General features: G+C 36.6%; 1 protein-coding gene across 1 annotated transcript; it reads left to right on the top strand.

Annotated features, from left to right (window-relative positions):
- The first annotated feature begins 3,012 nt into the window (after window positions 1-3,012).
- zgc:153184 (uncharacterized protein LOC751652 homolog) lies at window positions 3,013-21,714 on the top strand. The gene is made up of 6 exons (XM_057351038.1): window positions 3,013-3,274; window positions 11,622-11,705; window positions 12,801-12,872; window positions 13,207-13,269; window positions 17,979-18,182; window positions 20,210-21,714. Exons 1-6 carry the CDS (start codon window positions 3,269-3,271, stop codon window positions 20,618-20,620), a joined length of 840 nt encoding a protein of 279 aa, XP_057207021.1. The 5' UTR covers window positions 3,013-3,268; the 3' UTR covers window positions 20,621-21,714.
- The last annotated feature ends 270 nt before the right edge of the window (window positions 21,715-21,984 follow it).

The following is a 21,984-nucleotide window of genomic DNA, read 5'->3' on the forward strand; positions in this document are numbered from 1 at the left end:
TCTTTTTACTTCACAAGAGCATAGAAGGGCAAAAGACATTAAATTACAATAAAAATTAATTTTAATTAAAGTAAAATTGCAATAAGAGACAAAAATTACTTTTGCAGTAACAAGAATTACAATATAAGTGCTAACACTCAATTAGTATAAAGCAATTTACATCATGAGAGGACCCATATTCAATAGAAACAATTGTAACAACAGTTTCCACAGTATGCTGTAGTGCAAGTATATAAATGAAGTGACAGTATTCGGTAAAGTGACAATGCAGTGAAGGTGACAAAGCTTCCTAGCCCATATGAAGTGAAAAAATGTGAAAGCAGTTTTTAATTTATTTGATTATTAAATTTATTGATGAAGACTAAAAGACAGAAGTAAATACTTCATGGGGTGAGAAACTTGTCTTAAACTCTTTAACATGCATTTTTACATACATTTTTATGACTTTCCATACAATTTTTTTCATAAATTTTATGTGGAACCACTAGAAAAAACAACACTGGTTGAGCGATTGTGATGGTCTTTGATGGAGGGCACAGTAGCTGAACACCTGAGGATGTATGGGGCAGTTTTTTTTCACACACTGGAGGGCCTTCTGGTTTGAGACAGTGCCATTGCTATACCAGTAGGTATGACCAGTTTCAGAGTACTTTTAGTGTTGTAGCTGTCATTTCTAGGGGTGTATTTGAGCTTGGCTTGGTTTCTTAAGGAAGTACGGCCTTTTAAATCAGAGTTGAGGTGTTGAGGATCCAGGAAAGATCCTGATATATGGATACCCAAGAACTCCAAGCTCCACGTCGACTCCATCGCTGTTCACAGGTGTCTTCTGGGTGTTGAGTGCAAAACCAAATATCTTTTGACAGTATTTTAAAACTGCCAGCTGTTTTTCTGCCAGCAAGCATTTTTCTTGGGAAAAAGACCGAAGTGGGTCTCTAAACCTTTAGGTAAAATCAACAGTAAAGGTCTGAACTGACACGACCAATCTTTTCTATGCATCAGAAAAGAAGGGTCACACAAAGCACTGCGACGTTATTTCCTCCTTCAAACAGCCACGTGTTTGGAACGTCCTGGCTTTCTTCCAAACGACTTCAAAGCACTATTATCACACTCAACCTTGTGTTTTTCTGTAGCCGGCCTATATGACGCAGGGCTTGTTTGCTCTGAGCTAATCTCGCCCTCCGCAGGACATGAGCTCACTCAGCTGTGGCCATGTTTATAAATATTGGTATAAATAAAGAGAAGGAAGGGGGTCTTTATTGCTACGTTCACATACCCACCCATTCTGAATCTGGGTCACCTTGGCACTGCGTGTATAATTGAGCTGACCACTCAATGCAGCGTTCTTAATAAAAAGGATTGATGGAGCTTATTGTTAAGTACTTATCTGTACAAATGCACACTGATTCCACAAGTTTCCTGGAGTGTCTTGTAGAGCCAAAGCTGCATTTATTCATAATTAATAACAGCAATGTATTTAATGCACAAGACGGTCAGAGGATTACGACAGCATGAGTCATCAATCTGCTGAGTATTGCTGAAGTAGATTACTTGGGTTTTCCCTAAACTTTGCTCTCTCTCTCTCTCTCTCTCTCTCACACACACACACACACACACACACACACACACACATAACCTCTTCATATTCAACTGTCACATGCTTGAGATATGAAATGCATTGAGAGCGTCTGTTTTAACTCTATCCTCGAGTATGCTTCCTCCCTCTGATGGAGCACAGCTCAGGAAATAAACACGACATTTGTTTTCTAATCTCTGCCAACTTCCTTTCTTCAAGGGCATTTATAACACGTATTCACAGTGCCAAAGACACACTTTAAAGGATATGAGTCATAACATACAGAATACAAAAGAGTTTTTGATTATGTTGGAACACATTGTTTAAAAGATGACATATTAAAAATAGTGTATTAATGGTGAGGCATCACCTATATACCTAAAGCCTTTTAACACAACCTTTTAAACACACCTGTGAAAACACAAAATACTCGCACAAACCCTTCAAACACAACCGTTATACCACAAAATACTCGAGCCTACCCTTTAAACACAACTGTGATGTCACAAAATACTCGAACAAAACCTTCGAACCAGGCTGTGATACCACAAAATACTCGAAAAAACAATTTAAACACAACCGTGATACCAAAAAACACTTTAAACAGTCGCGATAAAAAAAAAACAATACTCAAACAAAACCTTTTAGCACAGCTGCATTAAAAATACTCACACACAACCTTTGAACACAACCGCGATACAAAAACAATACTCAAACAAAACCTTTAACAACAGCCGTGATAAAAAATACTTGTACAAAACGTTTAAACGCAAAATACTCAAACAAACCCTTTAAACACAGCTGTGATAAAAAAATACGCAAAAAAAACCTTTGAACGCAATCGCAATACAAAAAAACCTCAAACTAATTTTTTAAACACAGCCGCGATAAAAAAAAAAGTTGAACAAACTGTGTGAACACAACCATGGTAAAAAACCTCAAACAACACATTTAAACGTAAAATACTCACACAAACACTTTAAACAACCGTGATACCGCACAACACTCGAACTAAATCTTTAAACACACATGATGAAAAAATCCAACAAAACATAACACAACCATGATGTCACATATGAAGTATTTGTAAAAAACACGTGGTGCCCAAAAACACTACAACAGTTAAATAGCCTACACATCTGGAGCTCCAAAATACTTAATAAAATACAAATTTTAAACACAACCATAATGCCACAAAATATTGGACCAAAACCTTTCAACACACCTGATTTCTAAAAATATTTGATGATAACACAGATTTACACATATTTAAAAAACTGTTCAAACGCGCCTGAGATGCTTAAAATACGGGGCTCAAATGTTTGAACGCGCATGTGATAAGCACAAGATGCCGTTCAGGTAGGCAGGACAGTATGTTTCGAGATCAATAACTGTCATAACTGTGTTTTGGTGTTACAGTACAGTACGTTAGGGTTAGTCTTGTCTCTAAAAAGCTCTGTGTTAACTGCGACCAGCCGCAGATGGACACAGTGTTGCACATCGTCTGCGCTATTACCGCTAAAAGGAGTTTCTCTTCCTTTGTCGTTGAGGATTAAATGCGTTTGCAGATCTGGGTGTTGCTGACTAGAAAAACAGAAAGTGAAGTGAAGCTGTGACCGGAGAGACGCGTCTGGATACACAGCGCGCGCGCAAGCTTGGATACAGCCGCTTTACGCGGATAAACAGGGTTTGAGGATGGAGGTATGATGTCTTTTAATGTTTCCATAAACGTTATCTGTAATGAAAGTAATGTCTGAGTAAACTCTTTAGTAAACTGAGTAAAACTCAGTAAAACTGAGTAAACTGAGTAAACTTTGTGTAATTGTTGCCTACTGCTTTGTTGATAGTGTTGTCATGTACACGGGATGCATTGTGCTGACTTTAAATCAGGTGACTGACACAGCTGCACAGAAGGCTCTGTATTTCTTGCTAATAATATTTTAAAATAACTTAATTATTAAGCCATTAACATTATATACTGCCTTATGAAAAATATTCAAATTTATATACAATCAATGGACCCTAAAAAGTAGTGTCATTGCATTAGAAGTTACATATAGGCTACGTACTATAGTAATAACAGTAAATGTAATTGCATAAACATTAAGTACATCACTAAGTACTTACAGTATATTTGTAATTACAATGACACATTTGGACACTTTCTGGTTGTCAAACGTTAGTAGAAAATCTGTGGTTACTTTGGACAGGACACTAAAGTTGTCATTTAATGTCAATTAAGTTATTATAAAGTCTCTAAAGCTCAAGTGAGCTACTGCACATACAGAAACAGACTATTCTGATGATGCATTTTCCGACTATTTTAACCCCAAATGACCACAAACTGGGACAGGAAGGGCTGTCTGTAGAATATCTTCCTCTCTGTGTGAACAGCAAAGCTTTGATATTCCTAATGGTCACAAGCTTTACAGTTCCTCACGTGGCACGTGGTGTGTCGTTGTTACTTTTGCAAGTGTAAGCAAAGACTGTTTGGCTGTTGGTGTTTGTCTTATTCAGAAATCTTAGTTCACAAATCTGCAAGCTGGTACCCACATTTTTTGTGAATAAAGTGCCATCAGACTTAAGTGGATAAATGGTTTTTACCATTATCTCCAAAAAACACAAAATGAAACGGAAAGATATCACAAAACCCTTTCTTGTTTCCTATTCAAACTTGTCAATGTACTGTACATCTTTTTGTTATTATAACTTGCATGTTTCGTAACGCAAATATCCAACTGTATACACTCTTAAAAAAGGTGCTTCAAAAGGTTCTTTGATGCTAAAGAAGAACCTTTTGGTTCCATAAAGAACCTGAAAAACCAAAAAAGGTTCTTTGTGGTGAAAAACAGTTCTTCAGATTATAAAAACTAAGAAAGAGATGGTTCTATAAAGAACCTTTGAATGAATGGTTCTTTGTGGAACCAAAAATGGTTCTTCTATGGCATCGTTATGAATATAAGCACCTTTATTTTTATGAGTGTACAGTTTGTGTATTTATTTGTGTTGTGTGTCATTCAAACACAGGGAAATATACAAATAAAATACAGACTAAATTCAGATTATTCGAGGACTTTTTGCATTGCGTACAATCACTGGGTTATCTGTGTGATGGAACGCTTCAACCTTGTAATCTAGAAGCAGCACTTCTTGCCAAAAGCTACGATACCCTTCTCGGAAACATGGTTAGCAGCGGTTGTAAGTACCAAAATACCAATGTTACAGTAACTCAAATGTAATGAATGTACATTGTGAAACATCTGATTGTGAATACACTTGAAACTCTGGAGTTTTATAGATTGCAAAGTTGTAGACAAAGTGTGCATATTAAGTGTGTATATATCATAGTTAAGACAAATTTACTGTTATCCAAATATGTGGAGAGAGAGCGCGAGAGGGGGGGGGGGTCTCACTCTCATGAGAGCAAGCCATATTTTATATAGTGTCACCAAATCCCAGAAGATTCATGTAAAGAGATTCATGTATTTCTAGCAGACCCAAGAACATCGGCTTCTGGTAAACAACCCAAAGCACAGCTTCTGGTCACATACCACCACGATGTGTTGTGTGCTGGGAGTCCCCTATACTGTGTGTGTGTGTGGTTGGGTCTTCATGTTGTAGAAGAAGAAATGGGAACACAGTGTAAGCAAAGATGTAATAAATTGGGCTGGACTTGCCAAACATTTACTGTAGACCACATGTTATAATACAGTATATTTAGCTAGGGTACAACTGTGTTACAAGAGATGTTAAACACACATAGCACTGCGAGGCTGCGAGCACTGCCATGAATACAGCCCTTACGTTTTAAAGTGAACCATAGGAATGTTGACAGATGGAAATTTCAGCAAACAATTGCAAGTTTTGGTCCTGGTTTCTTTGGTAAATTTCCCCGTTTTCTTTGGGTTTTTTTGGTAAATAAAACCGTTGGTCCCCATTGACTTCTACTGTATGGACACAAAACCAATGCAAGTCAATGGGGACCAACAGTTTTCTGTTACCAACAATCTTCAAGATATCTTCTTTTGTGTTCTGCAGAAGAAAGAAAGTCATAGAGGTTTGGAATGACAAAAGGGCTTGTAAACAATGACATAATTTTTATGTTGAAGGTAAACTATTCCTTTAAATAGTGAAGTTTGTTACCACGTTCTTTTAAAGAATTTATTTCTGCCTTAAATTCAGCAGCTGTGGCCTAGCAGTTAGCAAAACATGCTTCAGACAAATGATGAGTGACGGGACTTTAAAGTGATAGTTCACCCAAAGATTAAAATTCTGTCATCATTTACTCACCCTTTTGTCATTTCAATCCTGTATGACTTTCTTTCTTCTGCAGAACACAAAAGAAGATATTTAGAAAAATGTTGTTACTTGTAAACTTTGTTTCCATATGATAGAAGTACTGTAAATGGGGTCCAGTGCTGTCTGTCCGGTTACCAACGTTCTTCAAAATATCTTCTTCTGTGTTCTGCGGAAGAAAGAACGTCATAAAGGTTTAAAATGACAAGAGGGTGAGTAAATTTTGGGTGAACTATAACTTTAAGTCTAGCTGACATTCTGTTTCAAGTGAGCAATGTGGATACATCTTGTGCAAGAGATTTGTGATATTAAAAGCACATTGAAATAACTTTATAGTAACTGGAAGCAAATTTGCAATGAATCAAGAGAAGAAAATGGAAAACCTGTGGTGGAGATAACAGTGAGAAAATGATTTGTTTCTACATAGAATATGGCTATATCTTTAATATGTGCTTGAATGCATTCATGTTTACATTTCATATAACCCTTCACGGGCTGGATGAGTGAGTCTTTAGTATGCAAACAAGAAAAGATTGCCTTGAATTTTCACAGATTGTGACAGAACTTGACCTGAAGAATGGACTTATGTGTGTTACGTATGGTACGCCGAGTGCTTTTACTGCATCTTGTCATTTGACAGCTTGAACCATGGACAAATGCAATGAAGATGTTTTAACATTAAGTAAATTCCAGCCAATTGGAAAAATTTGCAATTGCAAAAATTAGGAGTGTTAGTGCACTTTCAGTTTCTTCTCGGAGACAGGTGGTGGGGGGGGATTTTCATGATAAAAAGCATTTTTATACACCCGTGTGAGATAAGTAATTCATGTTTTTGCTCAGTCTTCTATAGAAAAAAGACACATTTTAAGCAATCACATTAAAGTTTATTAATTTTTAGAAGGACACTAGTATAGATGACCTCAAAGCTAACAGACATGACTTTATATAAGTCTTCATGTAAAAGTGTTTTTTACTTCGTATTATACTTTAATATTTTACAACCTGACTTGTGAGTCAGTATGAATTCCTGTACACCTGGTTTGTGCCATAATGGTCCTTCATGTCAAAGCCTATGAGACAGGAGCTGTTTCTCCCATTCCTTTCAGTGATGTAACCCACACATAACATTTGTTAAAAAACAAGCCATGTGCCTGAAAAGAGCTGTGAAAGCAGTGGAAAAGTGTGATCTGATGATGTAAAATTCAAACACATCATGTTTTCCTGGAATGAGAGCGAGAGAATCTTACGTGCCTAGCAATGGGTCATAGCTGGCAGGAATAACCAGATCCAACCTGAGATTTTTTTAGTCTACATTACTTAGTAATGACTTATTTACTATCCTCTTTTTATATTTATGGATAAATGGGCAACATTTCATTTCCCTTTTAGGTCATATTTGTATATATATAGTATATCTCAAAGGACTGGAACTCAGGGTGGTGCATGTCCAGAAAGCATGAATTATAGTTTATATTCTTATTATGTGGGTGATTTGATCTGATATTAATCACATTTAAAAGCCTTTTAATAGTTTGTATGGCCATTGTGCAGAACACGTTTTTCTTTTGGGGTCGATCTTTCCTACCCATGTATTAATGCTAATATAAATGCATATAAAGTGATTGTAAAAAACCTTTTCTAGACTAAATCTGATTTTAAAAAATGTAACGTGGCTTTACTATGGTACAGTGCTTAGATGGTAAGAATTTGGTGCTTTGACCACCAGTATACCATTACACTAAAATATTATTTTCTCATTGAGGACAACATAGTATTTATTGATACAGTATTTAAAGAAATACCATGTAAACACATGTGATGGTACAGCCATTGAGTTGCTCTGTTGATAAGGCATCATAAACACACCGTCTAACTGTGATACAGTAAATTCACTGTACTTTTTGGCTTTAAATGGCTTATAAACCAAAGGAAGATGATCATCAGAGATATGTTGTGTCTGGAGTCTTAGATTCAGCTGTTTCTGGATCAGTTATGATCTTGTGACTTTGATTACACAGGCTTACGGGATATGATTTAGTCACAGTTTAGTTTTGCCGGTCAGGCAAACATTTGATCAAGCACTTATGCCCTGTGGAAATCTCAGTGGTTTACCATTTTTACATGAAACAAAGAACATTTTATTCACTTGATCTTCAGAAGAATATACAGCATGTGAGGCTTTAAGGAATACAGAAACTGATCTAAAGAACCTGCAAGGTAACATTAAAAACTTTATAGTGAACTCAAGAAGTTGTTCTACTGTTTTTCATGGGCTTCTCCGCTGAACTCGATCTTTCTCATTGGACATGGTTTTGCTCAAGGACTGTCAACAGAGAACTGTCCAAGACCTTCACAGCTGCTCTGTGGTTTATTTCTCAGGCTGCTACGCCCCAAAATAGAGCTTTTAGTACTCCCACGACAAGACCGTGATTCCCACCCGCTATTTAGAGCCTCCCAATTCAGGATTAAAAACATGCTGATCAGATTCATATTTTAAGTGTCCCGTTTTGTTCAACATGCTCTGTTGTTTTAAAGTATACGTTTACATGACAACAATGTACTAAAATCGGAAAACTGTGTTTCGCTGTATTGGTGACAATGTTGTCAAAATGATCTCTGTTCACATAAATCAGCTAAATCGACTAAAAATGCTGTATTATGCAAGGCCAGTAGTTGGCGATGTCACATTGTAAAGAAACATGTAATGCGTATGACATCACAAATTAGCATTTTTTTATATAGACATTTTAGCATTTTTCGTATATAGACGGTTTCCAGAATCATTGAGAGAGAGAGAGTCACGTTAACTCTGTTGACTCCAATGGAGCATTTTTGTCACAGCAATGGCGGTTCATTAGTTCTCAATAGTACTCTCAATAGTTCCCGGAAGTTACTAGTAACGCATGGAGCTGCGGCTAAACAGACCAACTGAGGTAAACTTTTAACCCATTTAAAGACGTAAGTCATTTGATGAATAAAAACTGAAATAAATAATGTCTTTAAAGAGAAAACATAACTTCCTGTAACTATCTGAAGGCTCCATGAATCACGTGACGTGAAAATTTTGAACTTCCGTTGGCGCAACTCTCGCTCTCAGTGGCTCTGACGGTTTCAAAGTAACAATTGGAAAATTATTTGTATAATATAATATATATAGTAAATCGTAAATTAATAGCTCAACATTTCCATGAGCTAAATATACACTAAAACATTCATGCTACATGAAAATAAATATTACCACAATAATTAGCTCCACAGAATTGTACAAGAACTACAAAAAGGTGGGGCGAAACAACAATTTGTTACACTGTGTTATTAGCCACTAACACAGGCCGGAAGTTAACTTTGGGCCAGGCGCGTGCGTCTGATGAAACCGGCTGTACACGGAGACGCTAATGGCATAATTTTTAAAAACTTACACCCATTTTCAAGAGTTTGTCATTTTAAGTCCCCAAAAAGCCTTTGTTCACAGAAATGAACAGGTAAAAAGTCAATAAAAACTTTTTAGTTGAAAGCGGTATAGGGTAAATGACCCCATATGGAGTAAACCCAACACAATCTCACAGCAATTCCTATATTTTACGATGTGACTAATTGATATAAATTTGTCAAATCTAATTTGCACGTTTTAGTGTGATTTGGATAGGGGAGAGGCTTCAGTATATCTTTTCTCATATGTGACCCTGGATCACAAAACCAGTCTTAAGTAGCACGGGAACATTTTTAGTAAAAGACAAAAATACATTGTGTGGGTCAAAATTATCAATTTTTCTTTTATGCCAAAAATCATTAGGATATTAAGTAAAGATCATGTTCCATGAAGATATTTTGTAAATTTCCTACCTTAAATATATAAAAACTTTATTTTCGTGAGTGGATGGTCTGCCACAGTACCCCTGATTAACAACTTCAAAGGCAATTTTCTCAATATTTTGATTTTTTTGCGCTCTCAGATTCCGGAGTTTTAAACGGTTGTATCTCAGCCAGATATTGTCCTATTCTAACAACAAAGAAAGTTTTTTTATTCAGCTTTCAGATTATGTAAAAATCTCAATTTCGAAAAATTGACCCATAAAACTGGTTTTGTTGTCCAGGGTCACATATACGTTTTTGTATGATTCACATTGTACAAATTCATATAACTTGTCCATCTTGTAAAATAGTTATGAAATCTCGCGAAATCAGCCAGGTAACACCAAATAACAACTATAATTGTAATACGATGACTATAATATGTATTTTTCTTGATCACGTAGAAAGCGGTTATGTCTCATTTACATATTTATGTCTCTGATGTTTCTACAAAAAATCCTGAGTAGAGTCGGACATGTTGCGCATCGGGCGAACCTGATTCGATTCCCGTCTCGTGGTCCTTTCCCGAACCCTCCCACTTTGTTTACTGTCCTCTCTAACAAACAACTGTACAATTAAAAGACCAAAACGCCAAAAACAAATCTTAAAAAAAAAATCCTGGATAGAAATAACAAAATCGACACAATGAGGCAATTGTTCACATAAAATACTGTGAGATTTTGGTATAAAAACTAAAACTAAAAAACAAGCTCCTTCTCTAGTCCTTGTTCCAAAAAACAATTACAAGTGACGGTCTATAGGAAAACCAATAAACAAGGTCTTTACTCCATTGTCTTGATTGTAAAGATTTACCTTGTAAGTGACTGAAATGGTCTTTGTTTTGAAAGGACAGGAAAGAGTTAACAATCATGGGCGCCAAAATAATGAGTCAAGGGGTGGGTGGTCGCCGGGGAATTCTGCTTATCACGGTAAGGAAAAAGAACGGCAGGAAATAAAAGGAAGTGGATTGGGGGGAAAAAACGTCTTCCCTCCCTGTTTCTGTGCATGTAAGCACATGGGATTGTCGTGCTGTTCAGAGCGAGTGGCCGTGTGTATGTTTTTATGGGTGGAGGAAGGAGGGCGGGTGCTTTCAACATGTGTTTGGAAATCTACTTAAATAAAGAATGACATTAAAATGTGGAAAGTGTGCATGTCTGTGAACCCTGGGAGGAATGTTTCTGGTTTAACCACACAGAGAGAAAGAGTGAAGTGTGAGGCACTGCTTGCCAAGAACAAGTGCTTGTTTTTGAGGGTTTGATGCATACTTCTGAGTAATGTTCTGGACAAACTCAGCAATGATCAATGCAAAGATGTGATTTGATTTCTGAAGCGTTTATAGTTTAATAAAAGGGTTCTGGTATTTTGTTTCCATAAATTATGCAATGTACACAAGTGAAGATTTATAAGTCGAATAAGTATTATATTATATAAGTATTATAAGTGTTCCCTTAATCGTTTGAGCAGTATAAATATGAAATAGTGTGCATAGTACAGTATACTATTCTGAACATGTAAGCGTTACCTATGTTTAGCCTTATGTCACTTTCTGGTGTCACATTTCTTGGTTTTAATACATAATTTTCCAGTTGCCGTAAGTAAGAAAACACATTTTGTAAAACAAGCACGGCCCGAACATTGCGTCATGCTTGTCTTATGTAACTGTGGAGGGAATCCTGTGTTATTACAATGAGATCAGGATAGAGTGATCCAACATCAACAGCTCTCACCTGCAATGCTCGCACTGCTGTGTTTCTGTAGCTCAGCACAGAAGTCAAGGGTTTGATCATCGGCGAACACACAAACATGTATACCTTGTAATGCAAATGCAAGTCACTTTGGATAAAACCGTATGTCAAATGCATAAATGTAAATGAGTAAAGCTGCAGTGTTGTGTTTGTAGGAGGAAACTCCAGTAAAACCATCAGTGGCTCAGCTGGCTGGACGACTCAGAGGTCATGCACTGCCGATGCCAGGAAACATAGAGGTAATGGAACATCACGCATTTGTACTGTTTTTTATTGTGTGTCATGTCTAAACGTTCAAAATCAGGAATTTGATAGTTTTATATTTACACAGGCCCGGTAGGCTGGCTCAACTGGGGGGAATCGTATATTCTAGTTGGGCAGATATACAGTATAATCATAGTTTATTGCATGCATAATTTTTACATTTTTCTGTGATTAAATTGACAGATCATTGATAATAGATCATACATTGAAAAAAAAAATGTGTTGGATCAACATAAAAAAATGATGTACATCGGTTGCACATAATAAATTTGTTTCCCAATTTATGTTTATGTATACAAATACGTTTTTTAAAGTATTTATTAGTATTAATGCTGCCTTCACGTGCTCTCGGAAATGAGATAATTCCCACTTTAATCCGGAAATAATTTATAGAACGGTGCTCTTTTAATGTTTGCAGATACTTGTAATGTTTTAATGCTACTAAGTCATGAGTTATATAAATGTTTTAATGTTACTAAATACTTTTGATGTTACGAAGTCCAGACGTTACTTCCGGTTTGAAGTGGGAATTATCGAATTCCTGAGAGCACGTGAAGGCAGCATTAATTTTTCATATGAATCGTCAGCTGGATATTTTTGGAGGGGCCCAAGAAAAGAGGGGCAATGGCTTCCTTACTTCCCCACAGACCCGGCCCTGTTCTCACATGAAAAGTCTCGCAAAGATTCACACTTGGAATTTATAATCTTTGCAATTAAAAATGATTTACGGACCAAATATGAGAAGCTGTATAATACGGAAGAGTGTGTTGTGAATTTTAATAGTATTGGCAAAGCAAACTTCAACAAGATCATCACTTTTAGTGTAGGGAATACATTATTAGCGTGCATCTATCATGCCTTGTAGGCTACATTTGCATTACATTTACGCATTTTTATTTAAAAGTTAAAGTACATCAACGAGAAAATCAATAAAGCTAAGGTAGGCAATAATATGGGAACTGCTACTGTATATACTTATATACTTTATTTAAAAACTTTAATAACTTAACTTTATATAACTTTAATATCATTATTAGAGAAGAATTAAACATTACTTGAATGAATTGCAGGTTAAATTAATGAGAAGACCTCCATGCTCGCTGCAGATAAACAACCAAACAGATAAAGATACCGAACATGAGGTGAGTATATGTGGCTGTGATCCCCTACAATGTTAGCTAACATTATTTCCTTTCTTTAGTTGATCAATAAGTCGAGGCTGGTTGGGATGCTCAAACAAATGTTAAAAAATGTATGAAATAGTAAACAATTACAGCATGTTTAAAGAGAAAACATTAACATACACATTCATAGGAATTTTACATGAATTCTTGAATCAATTGTTGGAAATGATTTAACATTGATAACATTCAGGATAATACTAATGTTGGTTTTACACCTTGGTTTTACAGTAGTGCATGAAAAATGATCCCATCAAATAAGCCTTTGAAAATATTTCTCTTTTCTTTTCTGTAGAAACCATCAATCTGTCCTCCCAAAATGAAGATAAAAAGTTCTCCTCTCATTGAAAAACTACAGGTGAGATCTTTCTACTCGATTATGACATCACAAGATTTTAGTAATAATCATCTATGAACATAATTATTTCTATATCATGAACATGTGAAAGGCTCTGTCCTTTCATTTTGTGAGGTTGCTTATCGATGTCACACATCATTTGTGAAGTGAGCTTTCACACAGGAAACAGGAAATCTCTTGCATCACACTGAAACTATCTGATGAATTCTGAAATATTTCCCTTCAGATTTACATTTATTCATTTGGCAGACGCTTTTATAGATAAATTGTATTACAGTAAAGCATACAATGAAAAAGATTTATAAAATGCATTTGAGGGTGATGATGAAAGGGTCAAATATGTCATCTTAATACGGAAACATCTACCAAAATATGTGTGTAGATTTTTTTCCAATTGAGGTATACACAAAGCAAAATGCTGTATGCAGCAGAGTGAACGCACGCTGGATTTTATGGAAGTTTTCTGACACCTAGTGTTTAAAAATGTTATTGCAAGGGCAATATTGAAGGAATACTCCACCCAAAAATGAAAATTCTAATGAATTACTCATCCTCTAGTTGTTCCAAACCTGTATAAATGTCTTTGTTCTGTTGAACACAAAGAAAGATATTTGGATGAATGTTACCAACTGAGATTTCCGGGGTATAGCAGGAAAGATTATTGTGTTGAACACAAAATAAGTTATTTTGAGGAATTTAGGAAAGCAAAGCACCTATGACTACCAATTTAATTTTTCCTACTAGGGTAGTCAATGATGTCCCAGAAATGTCAGTTGCTAACATTTTTACAAATATCGTTCTTTGTGTTCATCAGAACAAATACATTTATACAGGTTTGGAACAAAAAGAGGGTGAGAGATTCATGACAGAATTTTCATTTTTGGATGAACTATCCCTTTAACATCATACATAAAAATATCTGCAATCAATGATATCACAAGCTTGCTCTTTAAAGCAGCTCTATAGAACTTTAGCTCACAGGTTCCCCGTGTGGTTGATAAGCGCAATTGTCTGTTACTAGTGTCTTAATAATGTCGCTGTAATCACCTGATTTTTGACGTAAATGTGGGCGCCGCCATCTTTGTGATGTTTGTTTTTAGACTTCCGGTGAGCCACTATAGCTATTCCAGACACTCGTATTGCGAGTGAGATGAATGTGCTGTTTTGACTGGCTAGTTAATATTTATTATGGAACCCAAAGGGACACGCTTAATGTGTGCAGTTAGAGGTTGCCATAATAGCCGGTACAAACGCAAACATGTCTACAAAACGTAATCCACGCACCAAAGCGGAATCTGGATGTCGCGCACCTTATGATCCGCATCCATTATTCATTATTTATGCCTACTGGATGCCCTTTCTCCTGGACAATTCACCACCTTGACAGCAATAGCTAATAAACATCATTCAAGTGCAGGCATTTATGGGGAGAGTGAAACTAAATGTAGAAAAATATCATTATAAGTCATATATTACATATAAACAAAACATATGTAGCACAACTAAATAAACAGCATGCAAATAGTGGTATAATATTAGCAGCAGTTAAAACTTAGTTGTCAGCATTTTTCTATGTATTTAGCCATTTAAAACTTAAAGGTCTCCTCAGACGAGCACTTTCAACAAGTTGGTATGATTTATTAGGGTCTTCATGAAATGTCTGGAACATATTTTGCTTAAAAACACTCAATGGCTGTTTAAACAAAACCCTTCTTGCCTCGTAAAAAACAGCTGTGCTTACAGCAACCCGTTTTGGTGCATGTGTCTTTAAATGATAATGAGTTACAGCGAACCCCACCCCCCTTCTGTCCGGCGTGTCAACACAACACACGTGCAGTGGCAATGGTTTAGCTAAATTATATTTCCTGAATTCCTCTGCGGTTAGTTTCGTTTTAAACGTCTCAAATCATTCGTCCGGAGACTAAAAAATCTGTCACAGCAAACAGCTAATGCGCTTAAGTTGTGTGTGTATGCTTACCTAAAATCCACGGAATCCACAGCGGAATTACATGGAGATTAGCGCTTGTCATTGACAAGTTATAACGTTACACACACACGTGAAAGCTAGTTTGCTGTGACAGATTTTTCAGCCTAAACACGAATTATTCATTAGCAAAACAAACAGCTTGCCGCAGCTAAACATATTAACGTGCATAATGTATTAACATACATACAGCTAAACTCCAAGTGTCCATCTGCACTTATTTCCATTAAAAATAAAATAAATCCACTCCTGTCTCTTCCTAGGTTTGGACTCTGTGCAGCGACTACATTGCATGTTGTCCACGAACTTTAGCCATGGCGTCACGTACACCGCTGTCGCTTGTGAAAACAACAATGGCGGAGCGCGGTGGGTGGGACTGTGTAGATTAAGGGGCGGTAACATTATAATAAAATCCGCTTTGGACGTCACAATCAGAGCGAAATCTGAACGGCTCGATTTCTCACATGCTTGCAGGGAAAGGCTTACCAAAACAAACTTACTGGGTTCTTATTATTCACGTTTTCTGGGTTGCTAGATGCACCGGGGACCCGATTATAGCACTTAAACACAGAAAAGGTGGGGTTTTCGTCTGATGTCTCCTTTAAAGCTACAATATGGAATATTTGGACCGCTATATGGCACACTTTCGAAACAACAACAAAAGGCGAAGCTAAATGATGTTATGTAGGAGAGTGGAATCATGGGACATGTCGTTTTCACCATCCAGAGGCGTATGGAGATCGCACATCACAGTAATGAATTAGCTTGCAAGAAACGTGGAATGTAATGCTACGTTAGCCCGTGACTGATATTGGACTTTGTCAATTGATTTAGTAGTGTAATGCTACACAGTTTTACCTGTTTAAAACAGTCATACAGTCGTCGTTTAAAAAGTAAATTGGAACGAACTCACAGCATTTACAAGTAACGTTATTGGCTACATATTTTTGTGCGACATATACTGTATTTCATAGGGTAAATGCATTCATAACTATTCAAATAATCTGTGCATGAGTATTTCGTGTACAATAAAAAATGTGCTATTGTCTATTAAAAGACATGCGAGAGCGGAGTCTCTGTCGAGTCCAAGTTGGTCGCGAAGCTCTCTCCATTTAGAAAACGCCACGCCGATATTAATCCTTGTTTTATTTCTTCGTTTGTCCATAAGCCTGCTTGCCTCATTTGGCCTACGTTTACGCTTTTTTGGGTTTCCTTTACTCGCCAAAGAGTAATCGTGATCCATAATAACAGAACAACAGATGCTGCGTCCCAGATGCTGTATAACCACTTCCGCATTTGCGTGTTGCCGTAGTTTCTACAACCGGAAACTGAGGGTTGTGTGGAGCACCGGATATTAAGTCACTGATATGTGACAAATACAAGGGAGACAAGGGACGGGCCATTATTTTAAATGGGAATTTCTCTGGATTTGCACATTCATGGGAACATTTGGGATAATGTAAGTGCACAACTGCATGAAATATATCACACTGTGCAAGTGATTTTGGGATATTTCATAACAAAATTCTTCCATATTGTGGCTTTAACAGGCTAAAGCAAACCTTCCTGCCAGAAGATCGCAGCTGCATGACTAACAGTTACAGGACTTGCCCTGTCATTACATTACATTTTTTCTTGTGAAATAGATGTTTAAAATGAATTTATGGTTGTCAAAAGCTGTGTAATATGTCCATAAAACTGTTATGAACTACAATACAGTACATCTCTAGATACTTTTGTGACCTTTAGGGGAAATTAATTCATAATCTATAATAAATAATAATAAAATATTAAAAACTAAAAGATCTATTTTGCAAATATGGGGCAGAAAAGTAAAGTTAGAAAACTTGAAATAGATATAAATAGTCTAGGGGCCTCTGGGTCTGTCCTACAGAGTTAATCCGTCATTGGTCAGAGAGACCAATCGCACGCTCACAGAAGGGAGGAGTCAGTGCTGTCCCATCCAATCAAATCAGACTCAGACATTAATGAGATAATGGCTTAGACACCGTTGCTGAGTGCTGAGCTGCATTGGACTGGACTTAGTAACTGTCACACAGTCATGGGACAAAAGGGTTGTCATTTCTCTTTATTTTACTTTCCTCCTGTACAGGTAGGAATTTTAGATATTAAGTATAATAATTTACAAATATTAATTGTTGTGTGCCCCCTTATGTAAGCTGGGGATGTCTCATTTAATAACTGGTTTAGGTATAATGATGGCATTTTTTCATCTATTTGTTGTCTTTTTGAAGTTAGGCTGGTTAGTCAGCTAATAAACCAGGACACAGTGTACCCGGTGTTCTTGATACTGATGTGAAATAGTGTGCTTAATTTTATCTGTCTTGGAATTGCATATTTATATTTACATTTTGTAAATATCTTGCACTGTGTGTCGCGTTTCAGTTTTCTCAATTTATTAATTTATTAAAAGTATCCACAGAAGTGGTGGTTTCATTGAATAAAACATCTTTTTATATCATCTCTCTTGTCAATTTTGACTAAACTGTTGACTTGTGACTGTACAGTATTTTTCAACTCCTAAGGCAGGCTTTAGAGATATGTTATCTAACTGTGTACACAAATGTATACAATTACAAAACCGTTATCAGTTTTTGGAAAAGCGATTTGCATCACTTTTAAAACACTCAGTGTCAGATTTTTCATGTTAAACTGAATTAGAAAACATAAATAATGCATTTCCCATTTCCTTTGTCTTTCCAAGGCCAACCTAGCTCTTTCTTCAAGCGTACTACTGTCACCACCTAAAAATCCAGAGAGCAAACACCCACCCACCGTTTCCAATCCCAGCAGCCTCTGCAGCTCCCTGAGATCCACCCTGCAGCCAGTTCAGCTGTCCTGTGACGATGAAGTGCCGGTCTGCTTCGAGCAACCGGCCGAGGGCACTCCGCTGACCAGCATTAACAAGGTCTATTATCATCAACGACTATTTTCATCTTAACATTTAAAACTACACTTACTGTAATACAACACACCATGAGATTAGCGTCTTTTTGTCAGTGTGTGGTAGATTTTACCAGAGAACCACTTAAAATGGACTACACTCATTCATTTTGTCCAGTAATCTTTATAATACCTCACATCTCTCTGATGTGTGAAGCGAGATCTGATGATATCAGCACAAAGGTGCATGTACATTACATTACATACATTTATGCATTTGGCAGATGCTTTTATCCAAAGCGACTTACATCGCATGATACTGTACATTTGTAATTGAGTATGTGCAACCCCTGGGATCGAACCCATGACCTTGGCGTTGCTAGCGCCATGCTCTAACCACTGAGCCACAGGAAAGCTCATGTAGTTGGTATTGAAGGCTTAAGCTCTCAGTAAACCTGCACTGTAATCCAATCAACTCACTTCTTCATCATAACCCATGTAACCTTTCTATTGAGATACAATCACAAAAGAACTGTTTAACAAGGAGTATTTACACCAGTGACTTTATTTAACAAAACGGTTTTATTTACAAAGCCAATGCAAAACTGCAAAAACTTTCCAAAACTGCTCAGTATGCAGATAAAAACAATTTCAAGGCGACTATATACTGTATACACACACACACGCACACGCACACGCGCACACGCACACGCACACGCACACGCACACGCACACGCACACGCACACACACACACACACACACACACACACGCACACGCACACACACGCACACTCACACACGCACACATGTCTGGTTTACTATCCCCGTGGGGACAGTCCATAGGCGTAATGTTTTTATACTGTACAAACTTTATATTCTATCCCCTATCCCTAACCCAACCCCTAAACCTAAAGATCATAGAACACTTTTTGCATTTTTAGATTTTAAAAAAATATTGTTCTGTACAATTTATAAGCTTTTTTGCCCATGAGGACCTCAATTTTGGTCCCCACGGTGACACGAGTCCCCATGTGTTGGTGTGCTTTCAGGTTTAGGTCCCCACCGGGATATACAAACATGAACACACACACACACACAAAATATAAAAATATATATATAAACACACACACATGCACGCACTCACGCACATACATAGTATACACACATACTAATGTCAGCATTTTAAGCCATTATTGTCTTGCTACAGACATAAATAATACTGTTAACAAAAGTTAGCCCAAAGCAGAATAATGACTTCTAAAATACATCATGTTGGCTAGACTTCATAGAAAATGCATTTATAGAATGCAATATGACAAGCTAAATCCAAAGTAGCGGATGAGTTGTGAAAAATTATATACATAGCCTACAGTATATACAGTGTATATTTTCAATATTGACATCAAAATTGATATTGTGCATCAGTAATTTTTATTTTAGTTTATTTATAACGCACAATAAAAAACAATAGTTGACCATTGTGCTAAACAATATTAAAAAAAACAATATTTATAACAGTATGACAATAAAAAAACATAAACACATAGCAAACTCAGATCAGCCCCATTTGAGATTATAGACGGTTTCTGCAGCAACATCATAAACGAATACTTAACTTCTGGTAGGCTCCGCAAAAAATATATAACAGTTTTAATTTAATTTAATACAATTAAAATACAATAAAATATTAATATTAATTAATATTATTTATACTGTGTATTCTCAAATGGTCAGAAAGATAAAAAGGGGCCAGTCCATTTAAAACGTTAAAAGGAAAATATTAACAAAATGAGTTTGTGCGATATCGGTTAATGTCATTTATAGCTGCTACATTTGCTCAAGTTTTGCATGGCTCCAGCACGTAACCCAAACATTTTTAGATTTGATCCAACAATGGGTTAAAGCAACCCAGCACAAACCCAGTATAGGTTAATTTAACCAAACGGTTGGTTTGTCCCTTTTTAACCCAATCACTGATTGGAAATAACTCAACACCTTTAGAGTTTAATGTACAACGAATTCAAGACTTATTTTGTGTGTCAACCACGCAGAGCCGAGCCAGGCTGTCTTTTAAAAGACGTCTGCCCACGCGACAACACAGGAAGTCAGCATGCGAGGAGGCAAAGGCTAACACGGAAGACGAGTCGTCACGACAACCAGACGACCCGCGGCAGAACGGTGACGGCGAGGAGGTTTCGGGTGCCTCTCTGCAGGAGGATGAAGAAGAAAAGATGTCTTCCTCTCATACAGATCCAGAAGAGCAGGAGAGAGACAGGATGGAGAACAGAGATGCTCTCCAGGAAAATGACAGGAGTGAAGTGAGCCAGACAGAAAAGGATAAGAGAGTGACTTCAGATGAGCACCAGCCTTCTGACTGTAAACAGACACAGGAACCAGAGCCAGATGAAACGGCAGAAGATCAGACAGACATGAAGGAGAACAAGGAACTGCTGGGCATTTGACGTAAAAATGCTAAAGATGGATGGACACACGTGGACCTTAGTATGAATGAAGACGGACAATGTCTGAACGCAAGGACTGAATTATTTTCTTGTAGAATAATGGATTTGCGGACTTTTATAAATGTTACATAAAGGGTTAGATCTAGGCTAGCCGAAATGAACCTACCTACAGTTTGTCTGAGCTATTCATATGCCTCAGTTTTTTCTTCAACTTGATTTGTTATTGGCTTTTGGAAACTGTCCCTTTAAAGAACTTTTTCAGCTTTCACCTTAAATCAACATTGTGATTTAAAAATATTTTTGAAATGATTCTACTTAAAGAGTCTTAATGAAATCCACTATGGAGTATAGGGGAGAGTGGGGTAAGCTGTGCCACTTTTTACAGAGAAAGCACATACTGAAATGTAAAGCTTGAAGTTTTTCAAAGTAGGTCACTTTACATAAAGTGCATGAATGTTAGCGGTATTTTTCTTATAAAATGCATGAATGTTAGCGGTATTTTGTAATAGCGTACTGGCACAGCTTACCCCAAAGCATAAGGCACATGTCATTTTTAGAGGAAAAACACATTTCAAAATTAATGGGTAACCTTTATCGATTTATACATTGACCTTTTTTCGTAAACAAATCCTTATCAATTATCTTGTGTGCATTTCTCATTCACAGGCAGCTGTATGAAGGGTCTTTAAATATATGGGCATAAATGATAAAGTTAGACTCGCTTACATTTTTTTTTACAGTTAATCCTTAAACAATCTTAAATTCCCACAATGTTCCTGTTGTCCAGCTCTGACGATGACCCTAAATCTGTGTGCCACTTTTAATTTGCTGACAGTTATTGAAATCCATCATTCATTTTCATTTTTAAAGCTTGCATATACTATAAATGTTTTAATACATATGCAATACATCTAATACAATGCAATAGGAGGAGATTTATGCAAAAGCCAAATGTACTAGCAGTGTCCATTGTTATGCAAAGTACAGTGATACTTGAATGTTAAATAGGAATGCTGGGAATGTATCGCTGTGACTACAATGCTACTGTACAGACCTTTTACTGTCTGTCTAAGAATCAATAAAAACTTGTTTTACACTAAACAGATTATTTTCTCTAACATATAGCACATATAGCAGTAAAAAGCAAAATAGTTTGTTATTTGAATGGTTAGTTATTAGTATTGTAAAGTATTTTGGTATTTTCTCACAAAAATAGTTATTAATAGATTCGAAGTTAGTAATAGATTAGTAAACAATGATTGTTAAACATGATGTTTACACAGTATTATTATATATAACAGTTCACCAATGTGTCCACAAGGGAGCAGTTGATCTATTTATCAGCTATAATATATTATTATTAA

Source organism: Triplophysa rosa, linkage group LG14 (genome assembly GCF_024868665.1).
Source record: "Triplophysa rosa linkage group LG14, Trosa_1v2, whole genome shotgun sequence".
In the NCBI taxonomy this organism is placed as follows: domain Eukaryota; kingdom Metazoa; phylum Chordata; class Actinopteri; order Cypriniformes; family Nemacheilidae; genus Triplophysa; species Triplophysa rosa.

Bases quoted from the DNA above. Each gene is read 5' to 3' on its own strand.
- zgc:153184 (XM_057351038.1), top strand. The intron at 11,706-12,800 runs GTAATGGAACAT...AATGAATTGCAG, and splicing joins CGATGCCAGGAAACATAGAG to GTTAAATTAATGAGAAGACC. The intron at 18,183-20,209 runs GTCTATTATCAT...TCAACCACGCAG, and splicing joins CGCTGACCAGCATTAACAAG to AGCCGAGCCAGGCTGTCTTT.